We start from the raw sequence: 14,633 nt of genomic DNA, 5'->3' as shown, positions 1-14,633 counted from the left end.
ATACTGGGAAAGTTCTTAATGATATTTTGGCAAGCATCAAAGCACTTCCGTTTTCAGTGCAGCACGACCTTCAGCTACACGGGGAAAAGAGGGCACGGTTTTGGGCATTTGGGGAGAAACAAGCTGTCCTTCCTTTCTTTTGATTTGTCTTTTCTTTTTCTTTTTTTTAAGTTCCTCCACTCTGATTCTGCGTCCGTGTTTTTGGGTTGTTAGTGTGTGTACGTGTGTGTGTTCTGATGGCAGGGGGTGCCTCTGTGTGCTTTTTTTCTTGAGAACACCCTGTATCTTTGCCCAGACTGAACCCCCCGGTTTCAAGCAAGAGAAAGAAGAAGAAGAAGAAGAAGAAGAAGAAAAAAGAAAAACCTCTGTGGCACAGCTAGTGGTGAAATTAATTTGGAGGCCAACAAAAGCAGGAGACACATTCTTATTGTTTCACTCCCTTCTCCACAGACAATCACATTCCAGATTTTCTTTTTTTTTTAACTTCGCTGTCAGGCGATAGTAACTGTATCCAGAAGTGATATCTGAGTAGAAGAGCTTGTTTGAGCTTGACTTTCTCAGAGCAGGTGCGAATATGATACTTTCCTTTCTAAAGCTTTGCTTCACTGTAGAAAAAAAAACAGATTTGATTAAATTAAATTTAGCAAAATAACTTCATGCTTTACTAATTAATGTTAACTTTACACGACATACTGTAGCAGTTTAAGACTTTTAAAACACAGACGTTGATGAGGGAAGATAAGAAATCAGGAATAATTTGATTGTAGAATAAGTACACAAGGCACCAGCTGATCAATCGGACTCACTTTTTCAGCCCTGACTCTCAACGAACTGGTAAGAATGGTAGTTAAAGTTTCAAGGATTGATACCAACCACTACTACTTTCTTTTTTTTGACTAAAATGAATCTCTGAAGACTCCTGATTGTGTTGTTTTCATTTGAGTATGTAGCGTTTATACCTGCAGGTGGTAGGTTAAGTAGTAAGAGTATTATTGATGACGACAGTGATGATGATGATGATGACGATGGTTTTGTTTGATAATGATGATGAAGGTGATTTTAGGATGTTTTTGATGCTGATTAGAGCTCCCAAGAACAGCGGTCGATGTTGTGCTTTGCCTGTCAGCTCCTGTGTGTCCGATCGGACTTAAAGCTGTTCGTCTGCTCTTACTGACGTTGTTTTCTCTTTTCTAGATCCTTGCTTGTGTTGTACTTACTCTCTGTAAATGTACATCGCTTTGGATAAAAGCATCTGCTAAGTGAATTGTAGATGTTGCACCTTATGTAATAAATGTGTAACAGATATGCGTCCTAAAGAGAACTTAAAGAAAATGAAACGTAGGTCATTAAAACAATTGTCAACACATTGGAGAGTCAGTAGATATGAAGAGCGAGAGAAGTGACGGACATATTGGCAGATATAAATCAGGGTAGATCTGTGTCACTTGATTCAGAAATGTATTTCAGTGATATATATATCTGAATATATTCTCTCCAGGCGGTGTGTGAGGAACTGCGTGGACTTGCTCCAGCAGCTGGTCTGCACCATGACGGAGTGGTGTTTGGCTCTGATGACTTCTGTGCCAGCATAGGTAGCTACCACGACTTCTATTAAACTTTCTCAACACTGAGTTTGCTTCAGAAGTCTTATCCTTTCTCCCTCTGCCAACATCGAGTCATAGTAACATCATGATACTGCATGTCCACACAGGTATTCAAACATAACTGATTAATGTATTGCAGGGGTAAATGTTTTCATTGTGCATATGTTTTATCGAAGTAGGAGATGGTTTTTGGATGAGTGTTTTTTCAGTCAAAGCCCAAAGATAATATACAGAAGGAGATGGAAATGAGTTTCATCTCACAAGTGTATTATTTTCTAAATCAATTCCTCAGATGGACAGGAAGTTTGCTGATAAAGGCATAAATATTCAAGTGATTTGAAAATAATACCAGACTTTACTCTACAGTTTAACTCTCCATCAACGGAGAATAAAATAAATTGTAATATTTCATACCAGAAAAAAGATGAATCAGTGTCACAATCAGGACACAAGACTCCAAGCGTTCTCACTCCTTATCTGTTTTATGACTTACATGATATGTATGCATCCCCTTTCTTTTTTGTCTCCCAGGTGCCACACGAACCAAAGATGCCAGGGAGCTCCTTTATGCGAGGCAGAAGGTGGTGGTGACCACCAAAGCGTTTGGGCTGCAGGCCATCGACCTGGTCTACATCGACTACAAAGACCTGGAGGGGCTGAGGCGACAGGCCAGAGAGGGAGCCCTCATGGGATTCACAGGTACACTTCCTGCTGTCTGGGGTCTCTAATCTGCCCCTGTCCCCTTAAATAAGGTCACTTTAAGTCCACAAATGAACATATCTGTGCACCAAAGATACCTCACAGTTGTTAAACTCTATATTCTTTACTTCTCTAAACCTCACATGAACAGATTAACCTCTTTTTTTTGCATGCAATCATTCACTCTGTCTCATTGTTGTGTTCAAAGTGACAAAGAGGTTGGTTCTTAATGTAGTTTAAAGACATTAAAAGGACGCAGAATATCGCCTAGCTTGTGTGACATTCATGTCATTTAACTCTTCTTTATAACAATGGTTCTAACTTAAAATGAACGTTGTGTCTCTGCTCCAGAAACTGGCCGCTGGTCTTTTTTGTTTTTTATTTTGTACCGACTGACACCAAAACTAGGACTTTTTCTCTTCTTCCTTCTGGTGTGCCCATGATGAAGGGTTTTGTGTCCATGTGCTCACCTGCAAGTGTGATTAAATTTAACAGAGAGTGGTAGCCTGTGCTTTAACAGCGCACTGTGTGTGTCTGTAGCCAGGCAACGCTCTCAGAATTTGTGTGTGTGTGTGTCTGTGCCCTGCAGACTGCATGTAACCACAGAAGGCAGGGCAGCCTTTTTTCTTTTTTCAGATTCATTCATTATTCCTTCGCTGCAGCAGATATTATTTGCTCTGGTATTTTCATCCCTTGAAGGCCGATCATTTTCAAAATCTGTCGTGTAGTATTCACCCCTGTTATCTGAGGATCCCCCCCCCCCCCCCCCAACAATAAAATGTTTTGTTTACTCAAAGTAATAATTGTCTTCCTTAGGTTTTGAGATACCGAGTAGAATTAGTCAGCTTTCACGCTACAAAGAAATTGTTGGAAAAAAAAGCTTTTCTTTCAATTCACCAACTTCATGAATCCCTCTAAGAGCAATGTGTGTGGAGCAAGCTTGTCCATGAAGCATCGGACAGGCAAGACATAATTACACACAAGGGGAAGAAATATCGGAAGGAATACAATCGTAAATAAATGCTGATTTCTTTCTTTGGCACAGAAAAGTAGAAAACGCCTGAGCACACTCTCCACGTTGCACTCTCCTCGACACACGCTTCCTGCACTTCACATCGTCAAATCATCTTCTGGCAGCGCTCCTTGCTGCCTCATACGGCAACTTATTTTCCAGGTGACCTCATTTGCCACCTCTATTCTCTGGGGCTGCAGGTTCATGTGAGCGCTTGTGTGCAGTATGTGTACCTGTGTGTGTCTCTATCAGAATTATTCAGCAATCGCAATGTGCTTTTTTTAAAAATATTTTGCACCGAAAAATTCTAGTTCAGCATTTTTACTTTTGAATATTTGCACACTGCAATAAGGGCGCGTTATGTTAAGCCCTAGTGCTTCTCAAATGTGTTCATTAAATTAAGATTTAATAATGTGTTTGCACTTTTCTGGATCAGAATGATTTGTGACTTTTTTTTGGGGGGGGGGGGGATTGAAAAGAACAACTCTGTGTTTTGTTCGTATGAGGTAAGAGGTGATAAAAGCAAATGAACAGAAGCAGCTGCTTGATGGAATAAATGGTTTTGATTTGATATGGAACAGAACCAGTCGAAAGCACTGGATTAGTGGCTTACAAGCCGTGGGCACTCTGTATAATCTTAGTTAGTAGCTATTACTGGCCCGAGTGTGCTTAAGCAATAATGCGGTGCAGCCAAAAGCCTCTACCTGTGCAGTAATTGACCTTGGCAGTGCCTAAGCCGCAACCAGCACCCATTAGCACAGAACACACCGGTCAAACACAAACACCCGGTGCTTCTTAATGCTAAACAGGTCAGTGTGAAGACAGAATGCAGGGATCAAATCTCTTAGGGAGGAAGGTCATTCATTTTCTGATTTTTTTTTTTAAACTTTGCAAGCACCTTGTTTTATGTGCTGTAAACTACGTGTTGCTGCTGAGACTCAGTGATCCGTCTGAAACACGATCGCCTCCCAGAAATATAGAAACGGTTCCACAAAAATTCTCTGCTTTCAGGGTCCACATTTCACTTCCATCCCCGGGACCCTGCCCATCATTCGCCTGAGAGCACTTTGCTAAATAGCAATCCTCCAATGAGATGCCAGCACCACATGGCAGAGCGGGATTGGCTGGAGGGCATGAATGATGCAGTTTTAGGGGAACCAATGGGTTGTAACTGAGGGCACCTGAGTCACCCTGTCTGTCTCTGCGCTCTGTCATTCTGCTGTCGTCCTACACAGACACACACACACACTCATATGACAACCATACACAGGACGAGACACACTATCTTTTAGCCTGCAGTTTTCAGTGTGGAAACATGCTGCTCCGTCTTCAGACCAGGAGCAAAACAGGTGGCAGAAGAGGGAATGCATTCTCTTGTTGTCTCACTTCTCAAATACAAATACATACACACTAGTCAGGATCAGCTAGATAATCACGATTAATTAAGACCTGAAATAAATGCATTCATTTTTCTAATCGCATGCTATTTTGTCCCGTCAGGGGCACCGTGGATAAGCCTGCGCAGTGTCTCCCTGTAGTCACAGTGATGGAAAAGAACGACACTGCTGCGTCTTTGAATGTCTCATTTCACTTTAAAAAAAATGATTACGACAGAAACGTAACCTTCCATCTACCAGAAGGACCTTACTTTATTTCAAACAGCAAGTAAAGTCAAGTTAAGTCAACATACAATTTCAAAATAAAAGCCTAATACTTTTACTTTTAAATGCGAAATAATGGAATTTCAAATGTAGGTTTAAAAGTCTGATTAATCGCTATTAACTTACTGAAATTTAGGGATTAATCGCCATTAAAAAATGTAATTGTCTGACAGCCCTGATAGAAACATTCAAAACACACACACACATTGAGTTTTGTACTTCAAACAGATTCATGGTATGAGCAAAGGAAAAGTAGGAGCACTAAAAAAAATGCCCTTTTTTTTTGCAGAATAGGAGGTTCACAGACATATAAAAGTACACAAACACGATCGCACACAAACACATTCATACACACATCTCTCCAGTGTGGCCCTGGGCAGTCCTCAGGCTCCAAGAGAAGAACTCCACCTCTATATTCACAAACACACACACACACACAAAAACACACACAAGCACAATTGATGCATTTGCAGGGACGTTTTAATATAACATAATAAAACATGCTTGCCTTAATTGTTTGCATGATTCTCATGTAAACATATAAATGTGTAAATGTATGATTATTGATGAATAGATTGACAGAAGGTCAGTCATAACATGTTTGAGCTTAGATTCATAATGTGGCAAGTGTTCAAGCAAGAACATCAAACATTTTGCTGGTTCCAGCTTCTTAAATGCAACAGTGTGTCACTCTTTGCCCTCCTGCACATGAGAAAATCTTAAGGTTTCAAATAGTTGTTTCAAAAAACGTTTCAATTTAAGACTTTGCTTTGGGGCTCTGAGAAATAGTGATTAACATTTGTCACAAGTGTGCGAAATGTATCGTCAGGACAGTTAATCGTCAGGTTAATATTCTCTGTAAGAACTGGTTTGTCGTAGCCCTAATAACGAGTTGCTGTTAAATGAACTATATTGTCTCATTGTCCCAGCCTCCATGTACAGTACAGCGTGTTGATTGTGTAACTGCAGTGTGTGTTTCTGAGGTTAACTGGGGTGAGCGGAGCTGGATGAAGGGAGAGGGGTTCTCTCCTCCCCCTCTTCTCTCCTCTCCTCTACTGTCCTCCTTTCCTCTACCCTACTCCCCTAATTTTTTTTTTTTTTTTTTTCCTCCCCTGCTCGTGCTGCCCGCCCCGCTCGGCCACCTTGAAGGATTTGTTGTCGGCGACACAGCTAAGCCCCAAAGTGTCGAGTTCCTGCTGCCTGCAGCTGAGTCGTGGATCTCAGCAGACGTTTCATAACCTTAACTTATCGCTACAAGTTTGATCTGCAAATGTACACGGGATTATGTCTGCGGCGTTAGCCCACATTTTACAGAGAGGGAGTGGGATTCATGAGGGGTGGGTGAATGGGTGGATGGGAGAGGACTGTGTCAGACGGAGCTTTAACTCCATGTTAAGCTCGTGTTTGAGTCGGATGTTGTGATTTGACCGCTGACAATGAACATTTACTGAGACTGTGCAAAGATATCAAATGTATGAAGGGGTAAACAGCGATTCCTTCATACTGCTGCTGCCTTATTGAAGGATTCTTGATGTTCAGATCCATGAAAAAAAATGGAATATCTTTTTTTTTAATGGTTTGAAATACTGTCCTTGTTTTCTTGAGTGTATAGCTTGACTGTGTGTGTTTCCTGAAGTCCTACTAAGCGTTCAGCAAAGTTTATTTTTGTCATCAGTACTAACCTCCAGGCAGACTAAAGACACTTAATAATCTTTTCTGATTCACAGCATGTTCTGCTCATTTCCTTTACAATCGGACTCACTTCATAACATATAAACATAAACACATTATATTTCCTTTTCCTCCTCTCTGTCCGATGTTATTCCTCTCACATGGTAACAGTTCAAGTTGTCACAAGTTGAATTTTTTTCCAACCAGTTCTGGAAAACTGTTGGTTTAACAGTTGTTGTTAGAAATAATGGAAGAAACCTGGATGGTGTCGGTATAATCGAGGCAGGTAATTGGCACAAACTCTGTTATTGAAAGCTCTGTGCCAACAATAAAAAAAACATTGTTTTTAAACTCAAGTAGCTCTTGTATTTAATTTTCATTTGGAGCCAAAGCCTGCCTGCTGTTATCATTAGCATATCTCACTATTCTTCCTTTCTCTCTTTCTCTTGTGTGTGTATGTGTGTGTGTGTGTGTGTGTGTGTGTGTGTGTGTGTGTGTGTGTGTAGGTAAGCAGGTGATCCACCCAGGGCAGATCCAAGCTGTGCAGGAGGAGTTCTCCCCCAGTCCTGAGAGGGTCGAGTGGGCCAAAGAGCTCATTGCAGCTTTTGACCAGCACCAAAAGGAGGGGAAGGTAACATTAGCATCTCGTGCTCAAATTTAAACCACCATCATTCACAAGGTTAAAAAAAAAAAAAAATCTATTACTCTCTCTTTGATTTCAATTTCATCTCTCATTGCCCCTCACTGAGACAATTTGGGAATTTAGTCAGAAATAAAGTACTGAAAAGTAGTTCCTGTAAAATATGAATGCTTTATTAGACTTACTGTCTATTGTTAATATTGTTGTTATTATTATTATTATGCAAATGCAAAGACAACTCAAAAAAAAAGAAACACTAACCATCTTATCTTGCTTATCATATGTGTCAGCATTTTTTTCCCTGCTTGTTTTCTGGCGATTTCCAGTTTTCTCAATCAAACTTATTCTAAATATAAAAGTCACTGTATTCCCAAAACTGAAAATAAATAGTTTTAATTGGATTAAATTAATTAGATAAACTAGGAGATCTTCTTCAACTTCCTCAAACTGATGTCTCCAGCATGACGCGATATCTGTGAGTGTGTGCTGCGGTGGGCAGGAGTCGTCCTCCGCCCTGAGACTAGATCCCTTTGTGTACCCTCTGACACACCTCTGTGCTTTTAGAGAATACATACTGTACGACCCCTGGTGTAGGAAGGGGGCAGGAAGGGTGGGGGGGTGGGGGGGTTGGGCCAATTAAGTGTACAATATTATTGTTCCTAATTTAGTGCATGGTTGGATCCTGTGTGTTGTGCTCGGTGGGCTATCTGCTGAGGTAATACACAATCTGCCCACACCTCTCTCACTGCCAGGGCCGCTCCTGCTAAGCATCGCCCGAGGGATTCATATCCTACCCATCCCTCTGCCGCGCTGTGTGTGTGTGTGTGTGTGTGTGTGTGTGTGTGTGTGTGTGTGTGTGTGTGTGTGTGTGTGTGTGTGTGTGAGTGAGTGTAGGTTTGAAAAGCAAGCAGGGTCAGTCCTTTTGTCTTTCTACACGACAGGTGCTTGGTTTTTATAATTCCTAAGCTGTTGGCTGCATTTTCCTGACGTTCTATTTTTTACTTAAAATCTTATACCAAAAGATTCATAATTCCCAAATGCTCTAAACTTACATTTTCTTTTGCATCTTCCTCTTTTCTGAACTAAATTATTTTGTCTATAGTGCTAAAGTTTTTAGATTAAAATCGTTATGCTTCACATCCACACACAAAGAAAATAGGATTCATGATTGCTCTCCTGCAGTGGATCGTTATGCAATAACAACAATGACCTACTACCTAAGATCATTCAACGTGTTTTGTTCTGTGTGGATCCGGTCTAACATTCCTCTCCTCTGTTCGTAAAAAAAACCTTTTCAGGGAGCGTTCACCTTCCGTGGCAGCATGATCGACATGCCCTCTGTGAAGCAGGCACAGAACATCCTCTCGCTCTCCGTCGCCGTGCCAGAGAAACGACACGACCGATAAGCAGAAACACGATGGAACCACACGACGCGACCCTGACAGGAGAGGTCGATGGACACTGGGATTGCTGCAGGTTTCATGAACAAAAAAAAAGAGCACTTTTTAAGGCTTTGAAACTCACGCTGGTGAAAGTTTGGGGTTATGTTTTTTTTTTTAAGAACTGTTGAAATACTTGTATTTAATTCATGTGATTGTCGGGCCGTTTCCAGAGGGGATGATTATGTTAAAATATACCTTCAGATGTTTTCAACTCTGTGAAAACTGCCCGTAGCGAGCATGGAACAGCAGAAATCTGTGTCTTGAAGTGTGTGTCGAGGATTATTTCCCCCGTGCGGGCCACTTTCTTGGCACACTCTGAAGTGTGTGTGCGCCGTCCTGTCACTCTTCAGTGTGTGTCCTAGGTCATGATGAATGCTCTCCCATCTCCACGGTCCAGGCAGCTGGGCGAAAAGGGTAAACAAACACAACAAGCCACTGTTGTTGGAGCTATTCATTAGGCCCCAGTCCTCCAGTCAGGCCTCAGCACCCCCCCTCCCCCCTCCCCCTCTCCCCTGCCCAGGCCCTGACTCTCAGACATCAAAGTCCCACTCACTGGAAAAAAAAAAAAACCTGATGGAAGTGCATAAACTCACTATTTAGCTTTTTTTTTTGTGTGTGCGTCTGTCTCCTTAGCAAAGACATGCAGCTCGCTCTGTGGCAGCTGCAGGCCTGTGGTCTTGATGGAGAAGGCGTGCAGTGTCAGACACACCATGACCTGCACGAAAAATAAACACTGTATACATGCACACGCTGCGGCACTGTTCCACAACTGATCTCTCATTTAGCACCAACTTCCACTGAAATAACCAGCTACAGCGTCTGGGATGACATTCACCTGTGTGTTTGTGTTTTAATAAAGGAAACATTTAAATTGATTTCCTGACATCAACAAGAAGCACATCTACTGGCAGAACTGCAAGAAATATTAACGATTTCTGAACTTCTAAATGTAAATTACAACAAAAAAAAAAGTGGCGGGGACACGGACACACTTTGCAAAATAAATACATTAAAAATTGAAACTGGAGAAAACACAGACAAGACGACACAAAACCGTATTCGAACAAAGTGAAGACAACAATTGAAATGCCATCTTGATGGATTATCCGCCACATAAACAAAAAAGTCTGAAAGGGTTTTACTTCTTGAACGACCCCCCCCCCCCCCCATCCCTACACTTCAGTTTGTATCTGCAGTCCTGGAAACATGAACCTTTCTTTTTTAAGTCCATTTAAAAGGCAATCGACCCTGTCTGTTTGCTTTTCTTATAAACCTTTAAATGATTTCTTACAACAAGAAGAAGCAAATAAAAGCCAATCTGCAAAAAATATAAATTATTTCAGTGCATGGGTACTCCAAAAAAAAAAAGACAGCAGCAACACACTTAAACACATTTTAATGGACACACACAGATAAATCCAACAGTCTAAAAACAAACTGTGCAATGCAGCATAGGGGAATCCTCCACCACACAAACAAAAAAGTATGAAAGAGCTCCAGAAATGTACACAGAACGTGACTCCTTGAACGCCTCCCTTTCCTAAACCTCAGTCTACACCTCTAATGTTGACATTTAAACGTGACACTCTACAACAAAGATCCTTCACCTTCTGTTCTTTGCATCACCAAAATGTAGTCGCTCTCTTTATTTTATTTTTTTACCTAGCTTTACATGGTAACTTTTCCAAATGAAACAAAAGAATGAACTCCCGGAAAAGTTCTGTGAAGTCAAATATATTCAAATTCAAACTACTTAATTAATCCCACTAGAGGCAATTGGTTTAGAGCAGCTTTGACATAAAAAAAACAAAAGCCACATACATACAACACTAAAGTAGTACAAGGTGAGTACAATGAAGGCTCTGTGCGGTGTTTGTACACGTCTGACTTCCATAGACAGTGAAGTGGGTGTGATGTTGGAGTGAGACAGATTAGTGGCCATGTTGCTCCAGCAGACCAGGACCGAGGCTTTGTCTCTCTGACTGCGGATGGGAGGATAATTGGGGGGGTGTTGAATGGTTAATAGTGCCATTGGTGACCATGGTAATGAAAGGCACCACACCTCCCCTACCCCACCTCGTCCACTCATCTCTCCCTCTCTCCTTCTCTCCCTCTCTCTCTCTCTCTCTCTCTCTCTCTCGTACTGTATGAGCTATTGTGTCTGGGGCAGGACGCCGGTCTGTGCCAGGCCAGGCCAGACAAAAAAAAAAAAGATCGAAACCCACTCCTGCGCCCAGCCAAAGACCCCAACAGTAAGCCGTCTCGTTGGCATCGGGCCACATACATTCTCTCACCCCTGGCTCACTTCTTTGCTGTCGGGAATTCACATTCGGCTTGTTTGTTTGTTTTTCGCCAAATCTACCATTACACACCCCGAGGTTGCTGTTGTGTTTGACTTTCATGAAATAAATCCACAAGCACTGTTCTGGTGAGGCCATTTTTTTGGTCTGATCTTTAAAATCAATGTGTGTGTGTGTGTGATTAGAGATGTTTTCCAGTTACAGAACTAGCAGATTGTCATGTGTCATGAACTGATTGCTTCAGTCTCAGAATGTATCCTGATGTTGTGCTGTGTCATTAAAGCGGGAACGTCTGACTTTGGGACTTTTAAAACATTCATTAAAGTATTTATTTTCAAATCTAAAACCACTGCCTAGAAAGATGTGCGAGAAAAACTGACTTTGATTCTTTCATCGACAATTCACTTTTGAATCCTTTAAGTGTTCAAATGAATGCAAGTTAAGCAAAACATGGCCGCCACTTATACACTCAAGATCATCTTCAAAAACACTACACTAGTTCAAATCTCATCTGAGACGAGAGAGCAAGGCTGCAATCAATTCTGTTCTTTGATTTCCAATATCAATGACACCCGATATCAGTGCTTTCATTTAAACATCTCTATTCTGCAGTTGTAGTTTTTTTTAGTGGTGTTGATTTGGAGTTCTTTATATTTACAGGTTTTATTGATTCCACACATGAGGCGTTCAGAATAGAGATTAACCTTTCAAAATAAAGCACTCCATCGTACACAATCACCTATAGAGAACATTTATATTTATTTAAAAATATTATAGCTATATGAAAAAAAGATTGAATAGTATTGGATCACATGCCATCATTAAAGACCGACTGATGAAGAGGACAGTGACTAGTGAATATGAGTTTTCTAAAGATTGCTAAATCTGAACATTTAATGCTTTAACGTCATCAGTTTTATTCATTCCCCCCCCCCCCCCCCCCCCCTCCTTTTTTAAAAACACCTAGACTGCCCCTATTTAGTCAGACTAGAGTAAAAGTGTGTAATGAGCGACAGAAAGCCCCTGTTTGACACAATCGTCCAGCACTCAGAGTTGAACAGAGGCTCCCCAGGTGACTTTAGTGCTGAAGGAGGCCTTTCTGAAGGGACAACTCAGCTTCTCCTGGCTGCTCTGCACCAACAGGTGTCCTGCAGGCTGACAGGGGGAGGAAGGAAGGAAGGAAGCAGGGAGAGGGAGGAAACATCTCTGAGCAGAGGAAGCAGCAGAGCATCATGCAGGGATGAAGCAAAAACAAGGGGCAACTCTTCAGAGGAGGATCAGGAAATAATATGGCAAGTTTAGCCAAACAAAAAGCCCCAAATATTATCCCCCCCCCCCCCCCCCCTTCCCCTTCCCTTTTTAAGAATCCTCTTCTCCTGTGATTCTTTGCACCAACATCTCTTCTCATTTCAGTTCAGAGGTGAAACAAACTTTTGTGCTTTGATGCTCATGGAGCTCGTTTGGCATTGCACCTTGACGACCTTGCAGTTCAGCAACGTGGAGAAGAAGCGACAGATACGAGCTGCAGCTCTGTCGATTAGAGGAATGCATCCCTGTCTTCCTCCGCTGTGTAATTCTACATGACGTTTCTATTATGCGTGCAGCTGATATAATCTCCTCAGTCCGCGCGGCCGCCTTTATTTAAACACATCTCTCCTTCTATTCCCTGAGAGAGTAAATTACAATTAACACGATTATAACCTCACAAAACTAGTGACGGGAATCAATTAGGCTGCGAGCAGTATTTCACAGGCCGTTAATGTGCTGCTGGAGATTGCTTTCATAAATGATGAGGGGGACAGCGCAGGCGGAGGAAAATGCATGTATGCAAAACACTGTCAGAGGAAAATTAAAACGAAATGTTTTACATATTTTTCCATTAATCTAAATGGGACCCGTGTGGCAAAGATGGTTTTATTCTAATTCCCTCCTCCCGGGGATGCCCAAATAATGACTTGATGTTTTAATAGACTTCTAATGACAATATATGGCCAAGTAATTGCAGCAAAAAAAAAAAAGATGATTCTAAAGCAATAAAATGCCTCGTTATTCTAGCTGCAGCACAGTTTGAGGAGAGTAAACCTATTAGCTCAAATGGTTTAAAATAGAACGTGTGCAGAGATGATCAACACGAGACGTTTAGCTTACACTCATTAGCTCTCTTTCAATATTTAGAAATCTATTTTTGTTTTTGAATTAAGACAATTATATGGAGGAGAATTTCCTGGAGTCTTTTTTTCCTGAATTGGGTCTTAATGTTAAAGGATTAATGATCACAAAAATGTGTGTGTCCCTTTTTTATAAACCATTCCATTTGAAAAGTATCATAAAAAGGCTTTATGTCAATAAATATTCTGTTATTTGAAAATATTGTTCTACAAAAAAGCATTTTTTTTAAATAAAATGTTAGAATAAAGGTACGATATATTTATTTAAACGAAATTGGTGAATTTATCTGAAATCTCGATTTTTTTTTTCATGTTTATCTACTTTCTTCTTCTCTTTATTTTGTTATTTTCTAGAACAAACAGCAACGACACAAATATTCACTCTGCACTCTGACGTATTTTGAGAGACTATTTGTTTGTTTGTTTTCCCTCTTAAACTCCCTGAATCAGTCATTTCGTTTTTTTTCCTTTTATTCCGTTCTGCTGACAGGCGCATGTGCAGCCCCCTCTTCTTCTTCCTCATCATCCTCCTCTTCTTCTTCCTCTGTGTTTTTTTTTCTGTCTTTTTTGCATGATCTGAAATTGAGCTCGGCGGCTGTGTCTGTGCTGCCTGACTGATCTGGCACATGTGGACCATCACTAACTTCATTTAAGACCAGACCTTTTGTCTGAGTGTCTCCGTCAGAGCGGCGAGGCATGCAGAGCAGAGATGTTCAATCCCAAATTTAGATTTTTTTTGATCCACACAGACATTAGCCATCTCGCCCTCTTGGCCTGTAACACCAAATAAATCAAAATATGATTTACTACGCAAATACATTTTTTTTTTTTTTACATTGATTTAGTTTTTGCCACTTTGACATTTTTTTTGTCCTCTCCATAAAATGTGTTTGTTTTTTTTTGTCTGCAGCACATCTGCTAAATATGTCTAGATTAAGATTTGGTGTGCAGAAGGCTTCTCTTTCTATTAAATGTAACCCATCAAACCTGCAGGCCTCTGTGTATCTGAAGGCCCCTTCATGCATCTTGCAGATTTAATCTCTTGGAGGTCCCTTCCTCTTTGGGTCCAGGCTGCCCCGGGGCCTGTTTACCTGATCTGCAGAAACGAACAGCACATTCAGAGAAATGAAACACACTTCAGGCTGCAACATCTTCCCCCTCTTTTAGAGGTATTGGACATGCAAATAAGGAAGTATGTTGTCCAATGTAAAGGGTAACACAATTGTTTGTCAGGTTATTAAAGAAAATGTAGCTAAACCAAAATTAAGGTGACTTTACCTCCTCCTCTGGGTCTGACGCCCCCTCAGACTCCTTCTCCTTAACGGGCTCAGATCAAAGGCTGGTCGGCCCCGGCGGAGACCACTAAAACCCGCCCGCTTTGTCTGCTGTTGCCAGGAGTGAGGAAGGGTGTCGAGGAGGAGGAGGAGGAGGAGGAG

At 41.3% G+C, this 14,633-nt stretch overlaps 1 protein-coding gene across 1 annotated transcript in view; it reads left to right on the top strand.

Moving 5' to 3' along the window:
- clybl (citrate lyase beta like) overlaps positions 1-11,325 on the top strand; it is a 66,087-nt gene extending 54,762 nt beyond the window's left edge. Inside the window, exons 5-8 of the mRNA XM_061053187.1 lie at positions 1,499-1,592; positions 2,136-2,303; positions 7,154-7,278; positions 8,586-11,325. Coding sequence (XP_060909170.1) covers positions 1,499-1,592; positions 2,136-2,303; positions 7,154-7,278; positions 8,586-8,693 — 495 coding nt within the window. The 3' untranslated portion in view covers positions 8,694-11,325. The remainder of the gene's footprint in view (positions 1-1,498; positions 1,593-2,135; positions 2,304-7,153; positions 7,279-8,585) is intronic.
- The last annotated feature ends 3,308 nt before the right edge of the window (positions 11,326-14,633 follow it).

The sequence above is a fragment of the Labrus mixtus genome, chromosome 13, assembly GCF_963584025.1.
Source record: "Labrus mixtus chromosome 13, fLabMix1.1, whole genome shotgun sequence".
Lineage (NCBI taxonomy): Eukaryota > Metazoa > Chordata > Actinopteri > Labriformes > Labridae > Labrus > Labrus mixtus.
The sequence above is the reverse complement of the archived record's forward strand: the minus strand, read 5'-3'. Positions and strand labels throughout refer to the sequence as shown.